General features: G+C 42.2%; 1 protein-coding gene across 1 annotated transcript in view; it reads left to right on the forward strand.

The window, feature by feature from the left end:
- Window positions 1-6,408: 6,408 nt before the first annotated feature.
- Window positions 6,409-12,215, forward strand: part of MFSD14B (major facilitator superfamily domain containing 14B) — a 38,692-nt gene continuing 32,885 nt past the window's right edge. The window contains exon 1 of the mRNA XM_063320247.1: window positions 6,409-6,963. Coding sequence (XP_063176317.1) covers window positions 6,748-6,963 — 216 coding nt within the window. The 5' untranslated portion in view covers window positions 6,409-6,747. The remainder of the gene's footprint in view (window positions 6,964-12,215) is intronic.

Genomic DNA, 12,215 nt, shown 5'->3' on the forward strand with positions numbered 1-12,215 from the left:
GCCAGACTTGTATCTCAGCTTGTGGCCAATGCTGTATGCGGTTAGAAAAACACTCTCTTAAAGACGACACATTACATGTTTGAACAGGTAAAGGACTATGGGATGCCTGGCAAATAGACTACGTTGGCCCATTCCAAAGGTCTAACAGGAAACATTATGTACTAGTAGGGGTGGAAATTGTGTCAGGCCTGGTGCAAGCTGAGGTTTTTTCCCGTGCGACGGGAGAAAGCACTGTTAAGGCCTTGCAACTGTGGTTCAGTACTTTCCCTAAGCCACAGTCTATCCAGTCAGACAATGGCTCCCACTTTACTGCCAAGGTCATACAAGATTGGGCAAAAGAGAAAGGAATTCAATGGATGTTCCACACTCCGTATTATGCTCAAGCCAATGGAATAGTGGAATGCACTAATGGTCTTCTCAAATGATTCCTCAAGCCCCATGAGTCAGGATGGGACGAGCGTCTTTGGGAAGCTGTCACACACATCAATAGTCAATGGGGGACAAACAGGTGTCTGAAAATTACAGCCTTCTGCCCACAAGCCCCTGCAATAGTCCCTGCAACAAATTTTTCCCTCAAATGGGAAAATGAGTTTGTAACCATGGGAAAATGAGTTTGTAACCTTGGGAAAATCTGTAGACAGTATGTTTAATATGTTTAACTGTTGGGTGTGTGGAGGACCATTTGGCCTGGAAAGCTGGCCATGGACCTCTGTCCCCCTTTCCCCAAAATGGCTAGTGAGCAATTATAGTGAAGCTGGAAATAATACCTACGGGAAAGAAGAAAGTCTTGGCCAGCACGATACCCAGCCCGAGGCCAATATTGCCTGAACTGCACCCAGCTGGGTGGTACTTTCATGGGAATTAGTAGATGTGACTGGACCTTCACACAGGCAAATCATAAGCCTCCTAATAGTACTTACGTGGTATCCACACAACAGGCCCACGGCCTCGCAGTCGATGGTGTAGCCAAGGATGCCTAATGGGCTTGGGTTAATGAAGCAGGGCATGAGAAATCATTTTCTGGCTTCTGGTCTCCAACTAATATGACCAGAAATGAAACTCATGGAGAGTGGCCATTTACTACAAAACTAAAAGTAACAAGTAAATGGAGGAATAACACAGGTGCCTGGTCATGTCATGTTGCGGGCCTTGCCTTTTTCCTTGGTTCATACGGGCCATGGCTAAATCTGACAGTCCTCAACCCTCTAGGGATGGGCAACTCAACTTATTTTCAAGTGCCCTCCACTCCCACCAGTTTATTTGAAAATGGTACTAAAGCCCTAAAACGCCACTATTGGATTTACGGACATTGCACATATAAAGTGCTGCCAGCAAATTGGACTGCAGTATGTTATGTTGGAATAATTCGCCCCTTGTTTTTCTTACTCCCTGAAGATGGTGGTGATAATTTAGGCGTTAAACTGTATGATGATCTCATATGAAGTAAGCGATCTATTAAAACAGGTCTGACTGCCGGAAGTGGACAAAAGTGGGGCCCCCAGCGAATCACTGAACATATGGGCCAGCCACCTGGAACCCCCATGAGTGGATTAGTGGCGCTCGAGAACCTAGTTATAATCTAAACCCATATAATTCGACTGCAAGCTGTTTTAGAAATTATTACTAATGAAACTGCTCGCGCCGTGTATCTATTGGCAGACCAAGCCGTGCAAATGCGAACTGCAATTTTGCAACACCACATGGTTCTCGATTACCTGCTAGCCGAGGAAGGAGGTGTTTGTGGTAAATTAAATGATTCGAACTGTTGTTTAAAATTTGATGATAATAGCCAAGTTGTTAAACAAATAACCTCCGGAATAAGAAAACTGGCCCATGTCCCTGTTTAAACCTGGAAAGGTTGGGAATTTAATCCCTTCTCATGGCTTCCAGGTGCCCCATGGGTTATGCGTGTCCTGTTTTATATGTTGTGTGGTATAGCAATGTTGTGGGTTTTACCATGTATTGTTCCATGTTTAATACAATTAATTCAGCATGTTGTAACCAATACACAGTTTGCTGCCACTCCACCACCAGATGGTGTCAAATATATACATGCAGTGTAACAGCCGAAGTGTTCAGTTGTAGAAATTGCATGACCAAATGCTTTTTTCCTGCTTTATTATCTTCTCCCTCTATCACCACCTCGGACCCTGAAGACAGCAACAGCAACCTTTGAGCCACAGGGTGGTGTGAAAGACTGGAACTTTAAAATAATTGCCTCAAAGCTTGCTTAAGCTTCTGCAAATTGATGGCAGGCTTGTGGGCTGGTAAGAGCTTGCTTGTATTTAGCACCTTCTGCAGACTATCCTCTCGCTTGCCAGTCACCACCCAAGACTGCCATCAGCTGAAGAGGGTATGTTGCCCTCCCCACCCCCGGCCCCGCCCCCGCCTCCCCCCACCCTCCCCCCGAGTTGGAAAGGGTGTAGGCCTCTGGCTATTAAATTGGCCAGACCCTGCCTACTCCAGAGCCCACCTGGGGCTGTGCTGTTAACTCCAAAATTGCTGAAGCACAATGTCTGTGCTGAGCCAAGCACTGCCCAAGCACCAGGAGGCAGGAAAAGCTTATACAGGGACTGTGTAAAATGACAATTAGCTGGGCAAAGGCCACTGTCACACTGGTTGGTCAAGCTACAGACCAACCTGGGCTACCTGGACTATAACTGGAGCAGTGACCCACTGCAATTTGGGAATTCGCACTGAGACCCCCACCACCATCAACCATGGATCAACAAGATGCCGCTGAACTTCCAGAAGACCACTGAGACATTGTCGGGCCTGTGGTGGTGACTATACTCTTGCTACGCTCTGTAGTACTGCTTCTCCTTTCTGCCTTTCCTCTACTTGTGCCTTTATCGCTTGTCTCTGTGACTATTGCTAGGGAATAACAATAAACCTGCAGTGAGCAGCATCTGAGCTTATTTGTGTCTTAATCTCACAACTGGAATTATTGTGAACCTCTCCCGGGCCCAACATGGTCGAACTGGGAGGTAACAATACCGCCAGTGGCTGACTGGGCAGGAAAGCCACCAGACTGTAATACACTCCTGTCCTCCCTCCTCTGGCACTGAGCTGTACAGTTGTGAGCAGCCTACAGGGCAGATAAGGCAGCAAAAACACCTACCCCCAAGATGGTCTTAGCAGGAGCTGGAAGCTCCCCAAAGCCATGAACAAAGGGAGCTCTCTGTCCTTTTTCACTGCACACCCTGGGGCTGAGCTCCTGGCACTATTCCTAGTCATAGAGTGACTATGCACGAGTGGGCAAAATGCTGGTGGTGGCTGAGGAGCAGCCAGTTGAGATGGAGCTGGGAGGGGAGGGAAGGGGGCAGGGGCTGTCCATGTTGATGGAGGGTGGCTGCTTTGTAGTGCACTTGGATGTCTGGACAAGGAAGCCACCAGACCACTGTGGTGGTGCAATTTTCCACCTCCTTCAGGCCACCCAGTGCTTGGTGTGATTTCCCCCACATCTGGGCTACATAACAAGACCAGAACATTACCTGAGACACATAACGGTCTGACACAAAAGAAAGAAAAAGGTGGAGAGTAATAGAGCAGAAGATTACAGCAACCTCTTCTTGTACCTGGCTCCCATGACTCCTATCATTTGGGAACAATAACAATAATGGATCACTTCTGATAATATATGGATTGTGGCCCAAAAAGCAAGATGATAACAGAACTTCAAGATCTAGCAAGTTCAGGGCTTGTGCAATTGGTAGAAAGTACCAGAATATCCCATTGTCTGCGTTAGGATGGAGTGTAAAAGTACCTGATGAAAGTCAGTTATCTCAGACCCTATAAGTAGCAATTCTATTGAGACCCGAAATGAGCTCTTCTGGATCACAGTTGGCAGTGACCAGCATCTCCCCTGAATCGGGACGCTTCTCTGGCAGACACCTCAAGGATTAAAAGGCCAGGGCGAGGCAACCCTCTTGAGTCTCAGTTATTGTTCATTGAGGAATGTCAATGCATTGTATTTACTTCAAGCTCAAGAAGTTAGTGTATGCTTACAGAAAGAGTGGAAAATACGAGCAACAGGAGAGCGATGTTCCAATAAATTCACCCACCTTTTGCAGTCAGCACCTTAGGGACTTTCTATTGCTTAATAGCCCTTAATGGAGTTTTATTACACAAATTTGTGTAATTGCCATTTAAACCACTTGTACTTTTGAACCAAAATATCCTGTGGAAATTAGGTCCATGATTTAATGAGAATTTGCCTATAAAAAAACCATTTGCTTCTGTTTGTTTTAAACTTGTTTCCTGATCATTCGATTAAGTGCCTCCTCTTCCTGCATTATAAGAATTTTAAGTAATGATAAAAGACACTTTCTCCATACCAGTCAGGATTTTATAATTGCTGTCGTACCATTCCCTGCTCTCAGTTATCTCTGACATACTGAAGCCATTCCATAACTCTGCTCATCTCAGTCTCCATGTTTTACTTTTTTTGTGGTTTTTGTTAATTCTGTTTTGAGATGGGTATGAGAACACCATAGAGACTTCATGGATGTATGATATGTTGACATAGTATTTGCAACATTTTCCTTACCTAGTTATTTCCTAATATTTTCAAAATGTCTGTTTACCTTTTTAACCACTTCTCAGAATTCAGAAAACTGTCTGTACCGTTTCTAGACCCTTTCCTAACTACAAATAGCTAATTCAGAGATCTATAAACCCAATGACTAATTTGAATTCTTTTCCCCTCAATTACCCATCTTCATTCATCAACATTTTCAGCTGACACTTTAGCATTTGCTCAAGTTCATTATATTTTTTACAACTCCTTGTTGTTTTGGTCATGCTGAATAGCATTCTGTAACAAACTTTATATCTTCATTATTAATCCCCCTCCAGATAGTTTAAAAATATTGCTTAGGAATATTCTAAAAAGCATAGAGCACAGAATTGAGAGGAACTGTAATAGTAACATCTCTTCACAAACTGAGTATTTATTCCTTCTTTTTGTTTCCAGTTATTTGGTTAACCAGTTCTTAATAAATATGATATACCTTGCTGAACTTGTGAACAAAACCCTTCCAACTTCAAATTCTGTACAGCACAAGGACATAATGACATGAAATTACTAGTCACTGTGTATAGAGCCTGAATCAACAGCCATAGAAGGTGATCGAAGACTTTCTGTTGATTTGTTTATGAATTGGATAAAATAGTTAAGTGATATATGTAAATATTGTAACGCTGAAATTTTCAAAACACAATGATGATTTCAAGCAATACTTTTTACATGAACTTGATGTGGTAGCCAGAAACATGTCTACCTACAAGAGCCGATATATTAAGCCTATAAATTCATACCTTTCTAACAGAGGAAGGTGTTTGAAATAAAAAAAAAAAATTCTCAGTATTTGGAAGCCTTTTAATTAAAAAAACAAAACAAAACAAACAAAACACACCAAAGCTAAACACACAAAACTGTAAGGGATGAAGTCCCTTGGTTTTCAAGTCAATAAAAAAATGGTCAAGTCTTCAAAGGCGCAAAAATGTTACTGTATTTTGCAGTGGTGACTACTTTTGAAGAAATTAAAGGTTTTGTACGAACTTCTATGCTACCAGAACAAAAAAAAGTGGAAAGGAAGCATGAAACTCTATACACAATTGGCTTGGGCTGGCTAAGGAAAGTAATTTTAAAGAATACATGTTGATTTACTAAACCCTATATAATAAGACAGAAAATTTTGCATGTCTATTTAATTCATGGTACTCAATTTTCCTCTTAAAATGCTGATGTCTACTCTAAGCAAGACAGAGCTTCAACGAAGAGACATGCTTTCAATACAGACATGCTTTCAATTTAACATATGCCCATTTGCTAAAAGAGAACACTTGTTAAATTGCTGTGCAACATACCATAGAAGATAATTTTCACAATGTGCTATATTTAGCAAGTATATCTTGTTATACACTGACAAAATAGATACACAGCAAATAGAAAATGGCACTTTAAGTGAACATTTATTATTCTAGCAAACTGAAAAGTTCTGATCCTGTAAACAGCTTGGCACTTAGTGGAAAACACCTAAGGTATCAGGGAAAACAAAGGCTTGACCCCAGTAACATATCAAGATGGAAGGAAACATTTGCAGGATGAAAGCCTCTCAGCATTGGCCATGCACAGACGCTCTGATCTCACTGGCAAACAGCTTATTCTGGACAGGCAGATGGCCTGCTGGACTGATTTTTTATGGTCTGTTAGCAGTCATAAGCTTTACTGTCAGCACTAAATTACCTTACACAAAATGTGTGCACATCTGCTCAACTGAGATGCACACAGCTCTACTTCTTATGATAACTTATGATACTTTTGATAACCGGCTGGCCTTGTAGTACCTAAGCGCAAGGAAACCGAGCTCACAGTTACACCTGCCCAGTGACAACGGGCCAAGGCGTCCAGCAAGGTTTAACAAAGCCAGATAAGGACAGCAGTTTGGAAGAGATTCAGTTCCCCAGAGGGAACCTGGGAGCTGCTACCGGGCATACCTCTGCGAGGCAGGATAAAGCTGGGCGCCTCAGCCGCTAACAGAGCACCATCCCTCCAAGCGGCCGAGCAGCTTCCGGCCGCCCGAGACAACTTCCGCCACCCTGCCTGGGCAGGGCGGCGTGCTATGGTCATGTGATTCCCCGCCCCGGCAGCGCGGCGGCGGCAGCCGCGGGAGGCCGCCCCCAGCCTGCTTCCTAGTAGCAACTTCTGTGGCCCGGCCTCTCCGGGAGGATGGTGGCAGTGAGATGAGCCCCGAGTCGGAGCCGCCGCCATCTTCGGCCCAGGAGGAAGAGGAGGAGGAGGAGGAGGTGCCGCCGTCGCTGCTGCCGCCGCCGTCGCTGCTGCTGCTGCTGCTGCTGCCGCCGCCGCCGCCGCCTCTGCTGAGGGAGGGCAGCGGCACCAGGCGGGGCGGCTGTATCATGCTGGTGAAGAGGGTCGGCCTCAAGGTGGGCGGTGGCGCGGTGAGTGCGAGGCGGCGCCAGGGTGCGGTGAGCTCCGCCGGAGGCCGCCAGGTGCTGCCGGCCGTGGGGGCACCGCCGCGGGGCGGGCGGCCCGTGACGGCCAGCTCCCTCCCCCCTTTCCCGACCGTGGGTGGCCGGCTGCCCCCCAGGTGCCTCCGCGGCCCCGGGAGTTTTCTGGGAGTTGGGGTGCGGCGGGGTGCCGGGCTCCCGCCGGCTGTGCCGCCTCGTCTGTGCCGGCCCGGGGCACTCGTCACTAGTTTATCTCGGTCAGAGGCGACACCTGTAAGCAGGTGGTTGTAAATAAGTTTTCCTTTAAATATATAAACGCAAGGTACCTGGAAGTAAAGCTTAGTTTTCCTTTGAAGTTCTAGGACGTGCCTGTTGGTAAACCAAAACCGTAGAGTTATGCAATTTTAATAATTTACTAGTCTTTCTTGTCCGTCTCTCTTTTTGAGAAGGCGGTATTACTTCTCAGCAGAAACGTCTTTTGAGTGGCTTAAGCCTTTCCCTTTGAACGTGTACACGCTCACAGGATGCCTTAAAAACACGCTTCCTGAGCTTTCTGCAGTAGATAGGGACAGGCATCTTGTTTCAGGCAGGATGGTCCCAGCCGAGATAGTATAACCCATCCGCTTTTGTCGGTAGTGAGCTCAGAGGATAAAGTAGGACTAGGGGAACCCAAGGGAGCACACAAAGTAACAAAACAGATGATCCTGGCATTGGCGGTGTTTGAAGGGGTACAGATACAAAACTAGGTGAAGTCTTGCCACCATAAATCTCTTTTGGCAAGTTAAAATCATACAAATTTTATTTGCAATCTGGTTTACTGGCTATTAGTACTTTTTTAGACTATATTCATGTTCTGGTGTTCCTGAATAATGTGTTTAATATTAGTTTACTCACAAAATGGATATGCTGAAAGCATATCTCATGCCAAAAGTTTTAAAATGATGTTCGGTTTGTCAGGGAGCCAACATCACCTACATGTGTCACCTACCCTCCCACAGATAAACATCTCTGCTATTGGAGAGAGGATAGTTTACTGATTTGTGTTAATGTGAAGTGAATGAAGTTGTAATATCTTTATCTGAGCATTAATAGTGTTGCATTAATGTGATATCATGGCTAAAGCTCAAGAATGTAAAAAAAATCTTGAAACTATCTGTCTGATATCAGTAGGTTCTTTGTCCCTTACTCATATCTGATAAGGGTGTTAAGGTACTTTTAATAAGTGATTAACCCAGAGAAGATGTAAAAAAAATGTTCTTCCATGGAATTCATTAGTCAAATAAGTTATTTCATGTAAGTTAATTCTGAAGTGACTGCTTCATGCGTCTTGTAAGCGATGACTTCAGTATTTGAGTCTTCCAGTTCTCTTTTTCCAAAAAGCAGGGTGGACTCTTTCAAGAAGTGCAACTGATGTCTGCTGTATGGTATACTTGTTCTTCTAGGATTGTGTGCAGCAACTGCTGTTTAGAACTCCAGATATATATGATGCAGTAACCCAATCTGAAGTCAGAATAGGAAAGTAATGCTAGAAGAGGCCTTTTAACATCTTAGTTAAGAAATGTAAGCTTTCAGTTTTATCAGTACAGGTGATGTGGTGAAAGAAATAATGGCTGATGCCATTATATGAAAGAGAAACAGATGGATTTATTTAAATATGAAATGGACGGTAGAGGTAGGGAAATTTAAAAAAAAGTCAAAAAACTTTGATTTCTTTTTCTAACTTTAAGAAGAGTCAAAGTCAAATGGAAAATAAATCTATAACTGACAAAGGACTAACCTGGGTTTTTTTTATTAATGGATGGGATGTTTGTTAAAGGTGGATGAAGGATTAAAAGAATGCTTTTTAGTACTTAAAATATGCTGGTTTATCAGTTTGAAAATTTAGCTTCCAAATAACATAAATTCTTAATTTATAAAATGATCTCAGGTTTTGCTTCCTTGTGTTTTTTTTTTTATCCCCTGCCTCCTAGCTGTGCCTTTTAAGGGACTTCGTGTTCCTATAATGTGTGTCTTACGAGGGAGAGACATGGGGCTCTAGATTTATCTTCTGCTATACATTGGTATAGCAGTAGCACAACTGCACTTAAATCAGCTTAGGGTCTGCTTCACAATTCCTGACTGAACAGTCTGTTTCCTGCTTTGTTATTGCAGTTCCTACAGCTCCCTGTGATTCTCATGTGGCTGGTCATATTGCTAGAACTCTCTGCCTAGACTCTATTGAAAGAGCTTATTCAGACTAAAATGAGAGGCTGGATCATGGCTTTAGATATAACTCTTTGATATCAGTGGGAGTGCATCCCTGGCATTCAAAAATGAAAGCTTGTCCTTTGGGCTGCTGATGAAGAAATAAATACAGAACTCAAATTTTGGTGAGCTGCTTCTTTGGTTTGTAAAGGACGTTTTAATGATAATTTTTATTCTGAATCTTCTCTGTCACATTGGATTGGTAGGGCAAAGTGAAAGAGTGTGACCAAGTCTGTCAGGTTGTGCAAGGCTTTCTTCCTGTACCCCTCCAGCGTGGGAGTAGCAAGCTTCTGGTTTTCGTTATGAGTAACTAACTTCACCCTGTTGAATGCATTGGCTTCACTGAATTGAAGGACTGAAATATAAATACTGAACAAATCACTTCTTATGAATTGACTTACTGGCTCAAAACTAATAAGAACAATTGTATGTTTGAGTAAATTCCACTGGAATTAAATCAGCTTCCATTGGCTGTACTACCCTGATTTCAGTGAGCCCCAGTGAGCTTCAGAAACTGAAGTAAATGATGCAATGGACACTTTGTTACTAGTTATGCAATCTTGTTCCATCTGATTTATGAACACTGGTGGTACAAACGTTAGTGTGACATTCAGAATATTCATATAATGTACTTAATTTCTGTGTAACCTATTGTTAGTAAAGTAATGCCACACTAAGGAAGCTTTTTAGCAAAATACAGTACCGTACTGTCTAAATAAAGTGCTTTTATGGGACAAGTCCCCAAACAGGCTATCTAAGGAGAAAAAACACTTATGTATGTCTTTGAGAATTAACCATACATTGGTTTCAGGTTCTTGGACACTGTAAAATGCCTCAGCTATTGTGAAGCCCGGGACTTATGTGTTTTTTTAGAAACATAATGAAAGCATTCTGAAGGTTAAAACTGTACGTTGGTCAGAAGGTTGCCAGCCTTTATTCATTAAACTGTTTTAGACAGCAAAGCACAATTGGTGTATACCCCAAGAGTGACAGGTTTTTAGTCTTGCTGCTACCATTTTTGTTTTTAATACTTAATAAAAAATATAGCATGATGGAACTGAGGCAGTGTAATTAAATATTGTGAGACTTTACTGAAGCACCTTTCAGTCCAGTAAGCTGGTGTCTTAAACTTCCTGCATGTAGGATTTAAATTGAATTGCTAGTAGTAAGCACATTTTTCAAATTGGCAGTTTGGGTATTTAGTCCTGGTGGCAGCAAGGACTGTTTGTGGGGAGCACTGTTTTCTCTCACACAAAAAAACTTTTTCCTGTTAAAACTGAATAATTAGAGATAAACAGTGTTGCCTTCTCAAGGTTGCCAGTATCACTTTGAGTCTTCCCATCATGTTAAATTAACACTGAGGTCTGAACTCTGAACCATTACCACAAGTGATTAGCTGCTGTCTTTAAAAACAAATCACTCTTGCTTATATTCATGCTGAGAGGACACTTTTGCTGTTCTGAGCTTGCTGTTGCTGATCCTCCAGGTTCTAGCAATCTGGAAGGCTTTGTGTCCAGAGAGAAACATGCTAGGCTAGAATATTGGAAACTCAATTATGGAAATAAGACTTGGTATTTTAGTACTGAAGATCCAAACTTAACCACTAGGCAATGAGTTTGAGTAAATATCTATCCCATGGAGAAGCACGTGAATTAACTAAGCAGTCTGTGCTTTTTAGAGGAATTTCTCGGTGTCTTACGTCTATCTACATTTTAGGAAGAAAACTTCAGCAATGGAGAGATCAGCTTGCAATTTGATGTAGGATAATAAGCTGGTTATATCTTATTTCTGTAAGAAGTATTTTAATTAAGCAATGCAGTACTGTCTAAAGCTGAGCTTTCAGAATGTGGCAAGGCATATGGTGATTGTTTTCTTGGATGCTCTTCCTACCCTCGATGGCCTCAGCCTCAAAGAATGAACCAGAAATGGTGTTTTCATGTTTTACACTTCTCAGAAGATTCCTACTTTATAAGCTTGTCCAGTCTAAACTTAAACAGGAATGTGTTCCCAGCAGAAAAGATGGTGTGGTGAGACATTTTAGACCTTGAGAGTAAATTGTGTGAAGTGCCATCCAATTTAAACTTGCTGTGTTGGGTCCTGCTTTACCTACTGTCTTGTATTTTAGTATAAGAAGGCAGTGACAATTGTTTTCCCTTCACATGCTTCATGTCACTCCCAGTTCAATAAGTCCCAGTTGTATCTTTCTGCAGATGTTTTGACTGCAGGTTGGGAGAACCTACTTCAGCATTCCTCCATACCTTTGGCAATGTTTTTTGTCCTTCCGTGGGCCTCTTTCAGTTGTGCTTCTGTAATATGGGCTTTTCAACAATGTGTATTGCTTAAAGCTTCTGAACAAAGCAAGGAGTCATGGGATAAGAGGGATGATCTTTACATAGATCTAATAAAAATGGTTAGAACACCAGAAGCAGAGGGTTAGCAAGGCAGGCACATCACATGTTTATGCAGTAATATAAGGATAATTTTTTCCTCACAGGGTGTATTTTTGTATACACTTTTTGTAACCCACTGCTGAATGCTAAACTTGTGTCTCTTATGGAACTGTTTTCTCCAGGATCACGTTCCTAAGTGGTAGTCATGCTATGTGTGGAATCAAAATAGTTTTTTCGTTATTTTATTGGTGAAATTTATCTACATTAATTTTGATCTGCCATTTAATTTATTTTACTGATTCCATCAACTTCTGATGTTTATTACCATTGCCTTCTAACTTTTACTTTTCTAATGTGAATTGTGTTTTGTCATCAGCAAACTTTCTCTTTGCTTTCACCCTTTTTGCAGCTCAGTTATGAATGTGTTGAACTACATAGACTCTAAGACAGAGCACTGGGACTCATCTGATAAATTCCCTCTGCTGTGAAAAGAGATTTTTCTTTTTAAAAAAATTATCCTGTTTCTTTTCTTTTATCTTTTTCACTAATTTTTTTTTTACTTTTAATTCCTGTGAAAAGTTTGCACCCTTTTCCTCTTGCTTTAAGAGT

Source organism: Chroicocephalus ridibundus, chromosome Z (genome assembly GCF_963924245.1).
Source record: "Chroicocephalus ridibundus chromosome Z, bChrRid1.1, whole genome shotgun sequence".
NCBI lineage: Eukaryota > Metazoa > Chordata > Aves > Charadriiformes > Laridae > Chroicocephalus > Chroicocephalus ridibundus.